This window comes from Macrotis lagotis, chromosome 7, assembly GCF_037893015.1.
Source record: "Macrotis lagotis isolate mMagLag1 chromosome 7, bilby.v1.9.chrom.fasta, whole genome shotgun sequence".
Taxonomy (NCBI): Eukaryota; Metazoa; Chordata; class Mammalia; order Peramelemorphia; family Peramelidae; genus Macrotis; species Macrotis lagotis.
The window spans coordinates 143,711,308-143,726,401 of NC_133664.1; the positions used below are offsets into that span (position 1 = coordinate 143,711,308).

The window sequence follows — 15,094 nt, forward strand, 5'->3', positions numbered from 1 at the left end:
AACTCAAATAGAAACAGAGGCCACTAAACTGTACTTGAGGATCACTGCAAGCCCAATAATGTCTTGGAAAACCAGGTATTAACATTACCTATGTTGTATTGTATTTTTATTTGTTTTGTTAAATATTTTCCAATTAAATTTTAATCTGTTCCTTTCTCAGGAATGTTTAGGTTGCCCATTATTTGACATCTGTGCTTTAGCTGTCCCTCTTGGTACATTTATATAGTTATATGCTATTCTTCTGAGCTAGAAAGCTTTAAAAATAAAACCCATTCATAAGTACCCTATAGTAAAATTGTCTTTCAGTCCTTATCCACCAAAAATCAGGACAGATGAAGGTTAAGAATCATGTGATCAATCATCCTTATTAAATGATTTGAATGAAAAGCCTGAGAGACAGAGTTTCTGGGTAATTAATAATCAGCTTTTTAATTAGACTAGCAAATAATAAACAAATTGAGGTCAGTGATCTCTCTCATAACCAAAGACCCTGCATGGAAGTCAATAAATGTTTAAATACTTTTGGAAAGGGGGATTGTCCCTGAGAGTAAAAGTCAACTCTGATTGGTTAGCAATTAATGAGAGAATAATATTATGAGAGGTAAACTTTTTCTAATGAGGTACTAGGGGACATGACTTTGATTATTGTCAGCATTCTCAGATCATTTTGCCTCTAGCAATCTATACAAAAGAATCTGTTCTCCCAGTCCTTCTTGTACAGTGGTGGGGCTATGATAAAAATTCCATCCAGATAAAATGGTCAAGAGTGGGATGAATTTATATCCTGGAGAGACTGGCCTTTTAATGAGAAAGCAAAAATGAGGATCTTTGAGCCTTGTATATAAAATTGGTTATTAATATAATGATATAACAACAAATATTTATTTCCTCATCATAATAATTTTCTCATAAACAAACATCAATCTTTTAAAATCAATAAGCCATACTCAAGTTTATAAAATAAGTTTCTTGACTAACTCAGCAAATCTACTTTTAGTGCTAATAGGATAATTTTTTTTAACTGGTCTAAAAATCTGGTTTTTTAAAATGTCTCCTATAAAGGAAGTCTTTAGTTTTAGATTGCTTATTTAATTTCAAGAATTTATAGTTTAAATAAAGCTTATTGAAGTTTAAATAAAATAACTAGCAACATGATATAGTTGAAAAAGCACTTGACTGTAATTCCAGCTCTGCCACTAATTAATTGTGTGACCTTGCTGGAAGCAACTTTAACCCCAGCCCTCTTCAGATTCTATATATGAATGAAAGGAAACATTTGCAAATCATTGAATAGTTAGCAAAGGGAGTTTTCCTTTTCCCTAACATAACATATAGTGGCATTAGCTTCTCTGGAGGCCTCATCATCTCCTTATGAAAATATTTCTGGTCATCAGCATAGGAGAACATTATGACTTTCATGACCTTCTGAACACAACCAAGTCAGAGGCACCTCATCTATTGAAGCTGAGACTTTTTATTCCTGAAGGTGACCAGGAAACTGTGATAGGAGAACTGGAGTCAGATCCCTGGGACAGATCTATTTCCTTTTAGAGAAATATAATTCTTGTGGAAAGACGAATTTAGACCTACTCCATGTTGTGGGTGAAGGGGAAAGAAGCTGTGTCAGGGAAATTTTGATATATATTAGTCCTGTCACAGAATCACAAAATCTCAGCCTCAGTTTCCTTAATCCAGATTTCTTTAGATACATTTTTACTGTTGATTTTTCTGCTTTCTTTGTAGGTGGAGACACATTATGGCTTGACACACTTTTAGAATGGTGGAGAGAAAAGAATGGTTCTTTTTGTTCCCGACTCATTATTGTTCTCGATAGTGAGAATTCAATACCATGGGTTAAAGAAGTTAGAAAAATTAATGATCAATATATTGCTGTGCAGGGGGCTGAAATGACCAAGGTGATGGACCTTGAAGGAGCTGACCCTGCACAGCTTGGTGACTTTACAAGGGACTGGGTAGAATACAACTGTAATGCTAACAGCACCATCAGCTGGACTGAAAAGGGGCGTGCTGTGAAGGCAGCATATGGTGTATCCAAACGATGGAGCGACTACACTCTGCATCTGCCAACAGGGAGTGATGTGGCCAAGCACTGGATGTTGTATTTTCCTCGTGTTACATACCCTCTGGTGCATTTGGCAAACTGGCTATGCGGCCTCAACCTTCTCTGGATCTGCAAGGCTTGTTTTAGGTGCTTGAAAAGGTTAAAAATGAGATGGTTTCTTCCTGCTGTGCTGGACACAGGACAAGGATTCAAACTTGTCAGGTCATAATTAGGAACCAAAGTTGGAACAGGACTGAGAGTCTTCTGCCATCAAATATGACTAACTTGCCACTTTTTATATGCGGTTCTTTGGGTGTGGAAGATATCTTGCTACTTTATAGTTGCACTGTTTTCTTTAGCAATTGCAGTATATTGGGAACTGTATTATTTTATACTAAAGTGTGTTTAGTGAATAACATTTATAACCAAAATTCTCTGCAAATGTATAAGATCTAATTATGACCATGCAATTTGAAAAAAGTTGCATGCTCATATATATTAAAAAAAAAAAAGAAACAAGACCATTCTGAAATAGTCATTGAAGAACAAAAATGCCTTATTTTCTAGGAAGAAACAGACCTGTAATACAGACTTGATCGGTTTCTATTTTGGGAAAAAAAAACCTGACTGTTAAAAAAATCTCTTGTTCTGAATAGTATTATAGACTGAGTTAAGACCATCGGAAGGCCCCCAGGTCCATTGGAAATAGAAAAGATCCTTCCTATAATGTATTTTAAGATTCAAATATGCAAAGCATGCAGGCCAGTGCCTTGAGTTGTCTTTAACCATGAAGACAGCAGAGAATCCAAAATTAGTCAGATAAGCTGTAATCCTTGTAGTTACAAGACTAGGCTAAAGGCTAAATAGAAATTCTTTTGCATGTATTGTTGGTAGCACCTGAGTCAAAAGACTGAGCAATTTTATAGTTTTATCTCAGGGTCATTTAACATTTTCTTAATGATGAAAGTGTCAAATGTGCACACCTTCCAGACAAACTCAGTTTCTTCTTTCAAGGAGTTGTCTACCTTAAGTCAGAATATATTAAGCAAAAAAGGATATTCTGGCTCCTCAGTGTTCATGTTCTTCCATAAAATTTGTTATTTTTTTATTCAATAAAAATATTGTCTAGCTTAAGCTGGTAAGTTTTCTATTAATATACACCTGATTCATTATGTAAAAGTATTTAATATTAACAATTTTGTCAAAATGCAATATCATAAATTTTTAACCATAACAATGTTTTCTATACTTTAACAAAAGCCTGTGATCAGTGTATTATTTCCGGAGGGATGGTCCACTTCCCGCTCTTACTCATAATTTCTTACATTTTAGATTTCTGTCTTTGAGATATGAATAGGATGAAATGTGGGGAGTTATTAGCATTTCTCTAACTCCTCAGAATGAAGCCATTTTTCCAGTTCTACAGAGAATTGAACACTTTACCTTATGCCTACCTCTCTCTCTACCTGTGAGACTTTAGTTACTGTTAAGTTGCTAAAGGGTCATGGTAAGTGCACCTCATTGTTCATAGTGCATTGCTCCAGCCTATCAAATTCTCTTTTTTATAACATATAAAACAATGAAGCTGCTCAACATTTGAAGTAATGTATGTTGATATATATGTAGCCCATAAATTAATCTTGTTAATTTAATGAATTAAGTAGTGTGATCTGAAAGACAAGAATTAAACTTTATAGGTGTTACAAAAGCCTGTAGCTCCCAAAAAAGGTTCAGTTAATAAAATCTCCTTTTTTTAAAATTTCCTAGAAGAGGCTTCATTAGAACATTTTTTTTAATTTAAGGAGAGACTTGCATAGCTAATTATAGTCTGTTTTCTCAATCTGTATAATGATATCAAGAAAATAGTCCTGAAAAAGAAATTTGAAAAAAATGTTTGGGACTACAGAATTTTAAAAATTATTTTTGATACATGTTCCCTTTTTTTTAAAACCATTTCTAATAGTAAAGACATTGTTTTTAGAGGAAAAGTGGGGTCAAGAAGGAACTCTGGGGAAAATGACTTGAGCTGTGTGTAAATGCTATAAAATTAATAAAGATTGCATTTTGAGACCTATTCCATGAAAGGAAAAATGAAAATGACCATGTTAAAAAACCAGTTAGCTTTGAATTTGTGTAAGTTTTCTGAGGTTGCTGTCCTAGATGCCAATGAGCTCTGTACATGCCTCATTAAGTGACAGTAACCAGTATGGAAAATGGAGTGGTTTATCTACTATTTGGTATTTTATATGATATAACTATAAAGTAATGAAATTGATTTTTCACATTTGTATGGTAAGGAGTATGTGAAATGGCTTTCATTAGCCATGTAGTCTCATTACTTTGGACCTTCCATATATTTAGAAAAGGAATTATTTATAGTAAGAGGAATAAAATTGAATTATTTTGCACAAATACCCTCCCAAAATAGATAATTTGGATATATTCAATAGAAAATCAGTTTGGTTTCATTCATTTTCTCAAAATTTATGCCTTTCTAAAATGATAAAAGTATTTCTTCAGCCAAATGTCAAAGGTATGCAATGTGAATATATGATAATAACACATAGAATATGGGTTCTGTCTCCATGTATAGAGTCATGAATTTTGTTTTAATCATTTATGTGCAATCATTCTTTAAAAAAAATGTTTGGGTGGTTTTTTTCCCCTTAAGTCAAAAACCTTCCTCTTTGAATTGCTTGGATCATTGTTAAATAGCTTTATAAGTTATTCTTTTATGTACATGATGGTATGATAAATTTCTCTCAAGCTCATTTTATGACCAGCATTTTCTTAAAACTATATTAGTAGCAAAAATGAATTTTTATTTTGTGTTATTGGGTGGATTTTTGTTTTAAGTAAAATATCTTTATTGAATATTTATTAAATGGATTTTTTTTTGGTTTGTAATGATTCTGCTCTAAAATATATTTGCTGTTTTGGATACTTTCTCTAATATATATATTTCATACATATATATACTTTGATTTTGAGAGTTTGTCTAAAAGTGATTTTTTTTTATCAAATTTCTTCAGACTGACATTAACTATATCAGAAGAAAATTTTTTGGAAAACATGCCATTGTACTAGCTCATTATGTGAATATATATAATCGATTGTATTTATTAGTAAAGGCCCAAAGATCACCAAATATAGAGGCCTACACAAAGTGGTAGACACTAAACATTTATGAAACAGATAAAGTTTTGTATTCCAAAGGCCAGTTCTCTGTGGTATGGTGTATACAGCAGCAGCTTTAGCGTCAAGATATTTAAGCTTTTACTGACAACTAAACTTCTAATACCTCTGTGTTACTTCCAAGTCCTCACTTAACATCTCTGAGCCTTAGTTTCCTCAAGTGGAAATTGGAGTTCCAACAAAAAACATCTAAGGTCTCCAGATCTAAATCCTGTATCTGTTCTGACACAGTCAGAAATACATCTCTGCTAACACTAGCATACATCCCAATTCATTCCAGCATTCCCATAGTTCTGGACAGTAATAGAGAAAGATCATGGAAATTAGCTTACATTTCTTAGTTATATTGCAAAGTCTGGGCATTTTGTCATCCTCATATTTAATAAAATTATAATTATAAAATTATTGGTTTGAAAGGACAACAATAAATTCAGTATCTATAATGAACATTTAATAGCATCAAACTTTTAGAGAGATATGAGTTGAGATTGACTTAAGTTTTTTTAAAAAGGTGATGCTTGTGAAATGGCATTTATTGGGAGTCTGAAACTTTTCATCACAGCTTCTTTGATATTAGACTTTGAATTCTGCATTCAGTTTTTCCCCTCCATTAGAAAAATTAGTAGACAAATGAGAGATTTTTACCAATCAAAATTATTCCTGAAAATAAAAATCTTACTCATAAGGAAAGCATAGTGATCATATATGTAGAGCTAGAAAAGACCTCCAAAGCCCTCTAGTCCACTGTTCTCATTTTACAGAAGAGGAAATTGAGACCCAGTGGTTAAATCATTTCCTCAAAATCACAAAGGTAGAAATGGGATCTGGGATCTGATTCTAAAGCCAGTACTCTCCACTACCATGCCTTCTGCCGCCCAAGGAATGTTGGCAATCGATTTTTTTATTTTTACTTTAAAAAAAATTTTTTTTATTAAGGCAATGGGGTTAAGTGACTTGCCCAAGACACACAGCTGGGCAATTATTAAGTATCTGAGGTTGGATTTGAGCTCTGGTCCTCTGACTCCAGGGCTGGTGCTCTATCCACTGTGCCACCTAGCTGCTCCAATTGAATTTTAAGGTAAGAAAAATGCTACATATTATCTGAAGAGGATTACTAGCATGTAGTCTTGTTTTTAGAATGACTGCTATGGTTGCAAAAAATAGAAACCAATGCAAAGTATGGAAACATCAAAATACCATTATCTTCATTCAAATCTTTTATACATTATTGAAATTTTGATGGTAGGTACCTTATTATATTGAAAGTAGCAGGAAATAAGCTGTGGTTTATTTAAGTAGGAAATAAAATTCCACTCTTCTTATCCAAGTCTACATAAGTGATTAGAAAGAAAAAATACCAAGTTTTTTATATTTATGTGATACCTAATAACCAACTTGATTAATTTTCTTTATATAAACTAACATTTTTCTTGTATACAACCTATAACCATAACATTTAGGTATAGTAATCACATAGTTGTTGATATACATTGGGAAAGGTAGTTTTCATACAGGGAGTTTCTTCCATATGAATCAAATCAGTATCATTTATATGACACAGAAACAAGGAGTGCAAAGCTGAAAATCTGGGACATTACATTAGTTTTATTTGCAAAATGTATATCAAAAATTGATTAGTTTTGTTTCCACAGAATTGATCACATTGAGATTTCTTTTGGTACATTTGATTGAACATAAAGGATATTTAATATTTGGGGGTAGGGGAGCAGAGAACACCCAAAGTGAACTTTCTTGATGTAAATTGCTTAATTTTCTTTTTTTAAAAAAAAAAAACAAACTTCAATTACCTAATAGTTGGATTCAAAGCAAGAGTCCATATTTTCTAAAAGTTCAGCAAGTTAGAAAGATGAGTGTATGTGGGGTGTCTGTGTGTGTGTGTGTGTGTGTGAAGAATGGTGAGGAAAATGGAAAGGTTTTGATCTGTTATGTAAGGCAAAATTTTCATCTTTAATGTTGTATTAGGACAAGAATGCTTTAGCTTTAAGCGATTTAATCTAAAAATCAGTCTTTAAGGAGAAACCTTTTATATCAGCTTAACAGGATTTTAAAGTGATTCCCAATCTTTTTGTAGCCAGAAGTGCTTTTTCAGAATGAAAATTGCTCTTTCAAGAGCAAAAGAAAAAAGGGAGCTCAACCAGCCAAAGCAAACTTTCTGATAACCAAGTTCTGATAGATTCTAATCTAGACCACCTATGGTCCATATTTAGGTGTGTGTGTGTGTGTGTGTGTGTGTGTGTATATATATATATTTTTATATATATATACACACACACGTGTGTGTCTCTATGTATATATATATGATTTTTGGCAAGGCAATGGGGACTTGCCCAAGGTCACATAGCTAGGTGATTATTCAATGTCTGAGGCTGGATTTGAATTCAGGTTTTCCTGACTCTGGGGCCGGTGCTGTATCCATTGTGCCACCTAGCTGCCCCCATTTAGGTTTATTTTTAATTATCTTCAAAGTTTCCACATTTTAAGCTCTAAGGTTTTGGTTTCAGATATAGTCACTTGTTTGTACAAAAACTCCTTAATATTTTCCATTTCCCTTGATGTACATTGATATAAGTAAAACCCACTCCAAAATGAGCCAGAGTTCCCTGGATCTTAACCTTTGTCCTCTGAGGACTCCATAAGGTCTCCCACATAATGCAGTTGATAAAAAAAAAGTCAACTTTGCCATTTCAGGTGCTATTATAATCATTATTCTATATGTAGACAAGACTGATATCCCTAATTCAAACAATAGGAACAAATATTTGGGACCACAGCATAACTAAAGTTCTTATGTTTGATATGTTGAGGCTTCTACCCTTTAAATAATTCAAATTCACCATTGAAGATGCTTACCCATTTGATTTCTATTAGTGTATATATGTGTGTGAATATCCTTATGTACATGCATATGAATGTGTATATACACATTTATACAACTACAATCTCCCTTTTCTCAACCAACTTTTGTTCAATTTTCTTTGCTATGTTTCTGAATTAAAAAGAAAATCAACAAACCATTCATTGTTCTTTTTTTCTGTATGGTTTATTGTTTCTCTGCCCTCACTAGAATCTAGAGACAATCATCTACTTCAGAGTAACTCAGTAACTAAAGTATCTGTTGAAGTAATAGTACAATAGAAATTCTTATTTGACCCACCCCAAAAGGAACATGGGCCAGTTGAGCAGCTATCCCATTAACGTGGAAGCTACGATATTTACAGAGATGTAATAAAATTGAGAAATACAACTGTGTACTACTAGCATTTCATCACTGAATAATATAGTTCAGAATCACTTAATTTAAAGGGCAGTATTTTCCAACCTTGGGGGGCTAGGAAATGTTAGAATTATTTTCCCTCACAATTCACCAAACCTTGAGTACTTGCTACTAAGAGAAAAAATTTAGCCAATGTAGTTTCTATTTTTAATGAACCTAACACCAATATCTAGGCTACAGGTATAGCTGAAATACAAGCAAAGTGCTTTGGAAGGCCCAATGCAGCAGAAGTTTGACAGCCTTTCTCAAAAAAGTACTGTAACATTATGCATACATGTATGTCTGGCATCATGGGCAGAGTTCTAGAGGCAGAAAGATCCCAAGTTCCAATCTTGTCTCAGATACTGGCTATATAACCCTTGGCATGTCATTTGATCTGTCTCAGATTTCATCTGTAAGATGGGGCAGTGTGAACTAGAAAATTTTCAAGTTCTCTTCTAGCCTTAACTGTGTCACACTGTGATAATATAATGTGGTCTGCAAATACAACTTTAGCTCAAAGAAGAATGGTTAAGTGAAGCTCTGATTGAGCAAATGATATTCTAACTATTCTTGATTCCAAACGATATTATTTAATTAACTACCTGAAAGCATTTATTAAGCAATTTAGTTGAAATCATAAATTTAATCATGTTGTTAAAAGAGGGGTATGTGTGTTATTTATGTGTGTACAACTTTCTAAAACTACTTGGTAAGGGACCAAAGACCTAAACTTTTATATTTTATGTTCAGATTTAATGGTGTTAATAACAACTATTAGGTAGATATATATATATATATATATATATATATATATATATATACATATATATATAATGTATAAATATATATAATATATATATTTTGTAAATAATAAATAATGCCCTTATCACACATCCAAAGGAACTTTCTTAATCCTCTGTACTTTTTTAATATTATTATAATGACTCTTTCTTTTTAGATACACTACCTCCTCATTGCTTCCAAGATACTATTTCTGGTTCTCCTTCAAATTGCTTCATCATTCTTTCCTGGTGTCCTTGTTCATAAATCAATAATATGGTTCTTCCCTAAGGTTCTGGCCTTGGGCCTCTGACTATACCACAATCTTCCTTTAATTCAATTTAACAAACATTAATTACCAACTAAGTTGCAAGACAGTGGGGATAAAAAGATGAAAATGACAGTCATTGCCTTTAAGGGCTTACATTGTGCCTTGGTAATCTCATTCATTCTCATTTCATCTTTGAACAAATAACTTCCAGATCTGATCTTCAGTTTTGATCCTTCTGCTAAGCTTCAAATCTGTATCTCAAATTGCATATTCCCACCTGTATATGCCCACTGGGACCTCAAAATCAAAAGGTACAAAATAAAAATTCATATGGCATGAGAGATAGAATGGTGATCCAATGAACAATTAATTCAGTGGATTTATACATATATCAAGAGTAACAGTATGAAATAAATCTCCACAGGTTTTTTTTTGTGGTTTTTATTTGATCATAATAGCAATAGCGAATCACTGCATATCTTTTAACAGGAGAATAACATTGCCAGACCTGTGGCTTAGAGAGTATACTTTCACAACTAAATAAAGAATGGTAAGGAAGGAGGAGAAACTAGAAAAGAGACCAATCATGAGACTTTTGCAGTGATCCAGATGAAAAGTGAACTGAAGGAATAGAAAAAGGCAGATATGAGGTGTGGAGATACAATTACAATTTGTCAACTGATATAGGGGAGTGAGGATAAAGGAAGAGCTGAGGTGGACTGATGGTTCTGCACATGGGTAATTAGAAAGAAAGTGGTGTCTCCAATAGGAAGAGGTAAAATTAAAAGAAGAAACCTAGGCATCAGCTCAATGGTGCAGGATAGCGTACCTGCTTTAGAGTCAGGAGGACCTGGGTTCAAATGTAACTCCAGACACTTGATAATTATTATCTTTGTGACCTTAATCCCATTGCTCCCCCCAAAAAGAAGAATCCTATCATTTTAGAAACATGTTAGAATAATTAAAAGAAAAGGAAATTAAATTACCTCCATATTTGTTCCTTATAAACTGTTGATTCAGAAAGGAGGAAAAAATTACTTCCTTAGAACTTACTACTTATTTGGGTCATACTTCTGCCCTAATTATCATTTTATATTAAATATATGAAATGTGGCAAGTCTTCAAAGAAATGGGAGTACCAGATCATCTTGTCTCCTGTACCAGATCATTTTGTCTCCTGTATGTGGGCCAAGAAGCAATAGTTATAACTGAACATCATTGGTTTAAGCTTGGGGGGGGGGGGGACCAAGTATGAGAAGACCATATATTGTAACCTTTTTTTTTTTAACTTACAGGCAGAGTACATCATGTAAAATGCCAGGCTGGATGAATCAAAAACTGAAATTAAGGCTACTAGAAGAAATAGCAACAATATCATATATAGATGATGCCACTCTGATGGCAGAAAATGAAGAATTAAGAAGCCTTTTGATGAGGGTGAAAGAGCAGACTGTAAAAACAGGCTTGAAGCTTAACATCAAAAAACTAAGATCTTGGCAACAAATCCCATCACTTCCTGGCAAATAGAAGAAGCAGTGACAAATTTTATATTCTTGGGCTCAAAGATCACTGCAGAGGATGATTGCAGCCATGAAATTAAAAGATGCATACTCCTTGGAAGGAAATCTATAGCAAATCTGAACAGCATACTAAAAATCACCTTGCCCAAAAAAGGTCTGTATAGTCAAAGTTACGGGTTTTTCAAGTAGCAGTGTATGGCTATAAAAAATGGACTGTGATGCTTTCAAATTGTGGGACTGCGGAAGACTTTTGGGAATCCCATGGCAGCAAGGAGATCAAATCATTCAATGCTTAAGAAAATTACAGACAATTCACTAGAAGGTCAAATATTGAAGCTGAAGTTTAAGTACTCTGTCCACATAATGAGAAGATGGAACCCATTGGAAAAGATTCTAATGTTGAGGATTGAAGGCAAAAGGAAAAGGGATTTCTAGAGGATGAGATGGATAGATAAGTATCATAGAAGTAATGAACATGAACTTGGACAGACTTTGTAAAGTAGTCGAGACTAGAGGGGTCTATTGTGCTATGGTTCCATGGGGTCACCAAGAGTTGGAAATGACAGAACAATAGCAATATATTTGCAAAAGATAAGCAACATTCAACAGCTGTGAGTTTAGTTTTTTTTTTTCAGCTAATACTAAGATAAAATTAAATATTAGATTGTATCACTAATTTGATATATAGAAAAGAGTCTTAGACAAGGAAAAAGCTGATTAAGTTCTCCTAGTAGCTTTAGGTAAGTCATAAGTTCTCTCAGTCTCAATTCCTCCTGTGTAAAAATAAGGATCACAATTCATTCCCTGCCTGTTTTATGGGGTTGTGAGGATTAAATAAAAATCACATTTGAAAGTACTTGGCCCATAATACAAATAGAAAATTTTTTTGTCCAGATTTATAATTTTATCTGTACTCTTTCCAATGCACAATAACAACTCATCATCTAGGTTTTGTTTTGAGACTGGGTCTCCCTGTCTCCCTCAGGCCCAATCCCAAAATTTACTAGCTCAAGAACATTAATCTGATCTGTGTTTCTGATGTGGGCCAGTTCATCTCTCCTTTGGCAGCCTGTTGGTCCAGGGACTTGCTGTATTGGGGTTGAACTTAGTGTGGACACTTGATCCAGTTTCCCTCCTAAAGTTCAGAACTCCCTAAACTTAAACAATCTACCAGCCTCTATCAGCAGGGATCACAATCATATACTATTTCCTGTTGTAATTTAGACTCTTGAAATGCCTGGTGTCCCAAGAAATTAAATTTTGCCCACAGTCACTCAGTATATATTAAGAGGCATTATTTGAATCTACTCATATCCAAGACTTAACTTTTTTCTCCTACATCAAAGATGACTGGTTGCATTGCTGCCAACAGCTTAGATGCAGTCCAAAAATGTAATTTGGAAATACGGGTGATATTTTTTCAACATTCAAGGATCCTTTTATATGGTTTAATGACTCTCCCCCTCCTTTTTCTATTTGGATGTGACACTGTAGGACCATGCATACCCTGTTGCTCAATGTTTCTCCAACCATCAAAGCAATATTTGCAACATAAAAGAGAAAATGTTTTAATTTCCCTCACCTTAGGTGCTCATCTATTAATGGATAAAATGTAGATTGAAAAACAAGTTAACATTCTGATGAGAATTTTTCTTATTTGTTATTTACAGTAAATATATGGATTGGTTTGTTATCTTCTCTCTATCTACATTGGCATTTGAACTTTAAATTGAAGGGAAACACAATAGGACTGAAATGAGTCTTCACATTCTCAGTAACTAATTTTCTGTAGACATTTCACCATTATGTATCTGTGTGTTTTAAAGGAAAAGACTTAATTTAGAATATATATGTATATATATATATTATATATATATATATATGCCCAAGTTTCAAAAGTATGGATAGGTTTGTAAAAAAAAATGGAAAATATGATAATTAAGGACAAAAAGAGAATAGACATTACATAAGAAGATCAAAGAGTAGATATCATCAAGGACCTGAAATGAGCTAATTATTATTATTGAGCATTAAAATGGACATCTTTTTCTCTGGAGTCTTAAGTCAAAAAAAGGCAAACGCTTCAGATTATATGATATCCACTACCTGACAAAGAAAGTACCAAAGTATGCCTACAGAGACAATCTTTTCTGAATCTGAATGAAAGGAATTTATCTCATAGATCTTTTATAGGGGATATTAGGTAATAGGATGTATAATTTCTTCAATTAAAGTATTATAAGGTATGATAGAATATTAATGTTAATTGAATGCTTGAATAGTTTCTTCTCAATATACCAAAAAAACAATGGGCATAACATTAAATCATATTTAAATTAAACAAATATTAAATACCTACTATGTGAAAAGCAATTGTATCCTCATATGTTGGGGATACAAAATAATAAAAAATAATAATCCTGCCCTCAAGGAATATCATGGGGTTATACAGTATATACACAGAAAAGAAAGTGGTTCAAGAAAAAGTACTCATCCTTGTGGGGAATTTGAAAAGATCTTGGAGGGAGGGAGGAGAAAACATCTGAACTGAACCTGAACTAGGATCCTGAAAGGCAGAGATTAGTGTGTTTCTGGTATTGACTGAGATAATATGATTCAGTTCTTTGGCTTTCTGATAATCTAACAAAATACAGAGATAAAACCTGGAGGATGGTTTGCTGATTTTTTTTTTAAGAACAATAAAGGTGGCTATTAAGTTGCTTTTTGCAAATATCAGATATCTAAAGCCAGCCTTTGAAAGTAGGCCTTGGAGTTATATTCATTAATTATTGAATTGCCTATCCAGTATGAGGTATATTCAGTTGGCTGAAGTGAACAATGTAGGTTTTATTTACCAAGTGTGATAGGCAAAGCTCATTCTGTTGTAAAAAGTCAAGTGTAGCAAGACATGAAAGTGTGAAAAAAATCTGTTTCCCTCTATAAAGATAGGATTTTTATTCTCATCCCACCAGAAGCTCAGTCTTCTTCAGAATGGGCCTTGGGAGCAGGAGATGGCCACAGGTTGAGCCAAGTATGGTCTAAAAACAACAATAAACAAACAACTTCTGTTCCCATCCCCCCAACAAAAACTTTTTTTCAATTGATAGTTTATTTTCCAATTATATATTATGAAAGTTTTTCAACATTCATCCACATGCATATGCATATTTTTAAGTTACATAATTTCCTTCCCACCCCTCCTCCCCTTATCGGCAGTCAGGTGAATATTGTATATACACATTTGTGTTTAACATGTTTATAGATTAGTCATTTTCTGTATGAGGAATTACGATTAAGGGAAAAGAAAGAAAACCATGAGATAGGAAAGAAATACATAAGAGATATTTTTTTTTTAATAAAGTGAATGAAGGGGCGGCTAGGTGGCGCAGTGGGTAAAGCACTGGCCCTGGAATCAGGAGTACCTGGGTTCAAATCCAGTCTCAGACACTTAATAATTACCTAGCTGTGTAGCCTTGGGCAAGCCACTTGGCCCCATTTACCTTGCAAAAATCTAAAAAAAATGAATAAAGTGTTCATTCAGATTTTGAAGGGTTTTTGTTTTGTTTTTCTTTCTCTGGATGGGGATAGCATTGTCCATAGCTAGTCTCCTAAGGTTGTCCTAGCTCTGAACTACTGTGAGTTACTGCATCCATCAGAGCTGATAAACTCACAACATTTTTTATTAATCCCACCAAAAAATTTTAATCTCCACAGTCCTTGAGCAGTGTCTTTTCTCCTCCAGTTTCTATATCCTTCCATCTCTCAAGAAAACACCAACAGAGTAGGCACTTAAATGAAAAAAAAAGGTTTCCTTGATCATTTTTGTTTTTATATCACATAAATATCTAAATATATCTTTCCTTATTCTACTACCTAGAATTCCTTTATAATAAAGATTTTAAAAAATAAACAAAATCAAGTAAGACAAAGCTCTCCACTGATGTGCATACTATCCCATAATGTCCCATATATAATGAAGAAACTTGACA

The 15,094-nt window shown here is 33.5% G+C and overlaps 1 protein-coding gene across 1 annotated transcript in view; it reads left to right on the forward strand.

The window, feature by feature from the left end:
• Positions 1–4,969, forward strand: part of TMEM168 (transmembrane protein 168) — a 47,092-nt gene extending 42,123 nt beyond the window's left edge. The window contains exon 5 of the mRNA XM_074193883.1: positions 1,744–4,969. Within this exon, the coding sequence (XP_074049984.1) occupies positions 1,744–2,291 (548 nt within the window). The 3' untranslated portion in view covers positions 2,292–4,969. The remainder of the gene's footprint in view (positions 1–1,743) is intronic.
• The last annotated feature ends 10,125 nt before the right edge of the window (positions 4,970–15,094 follow it).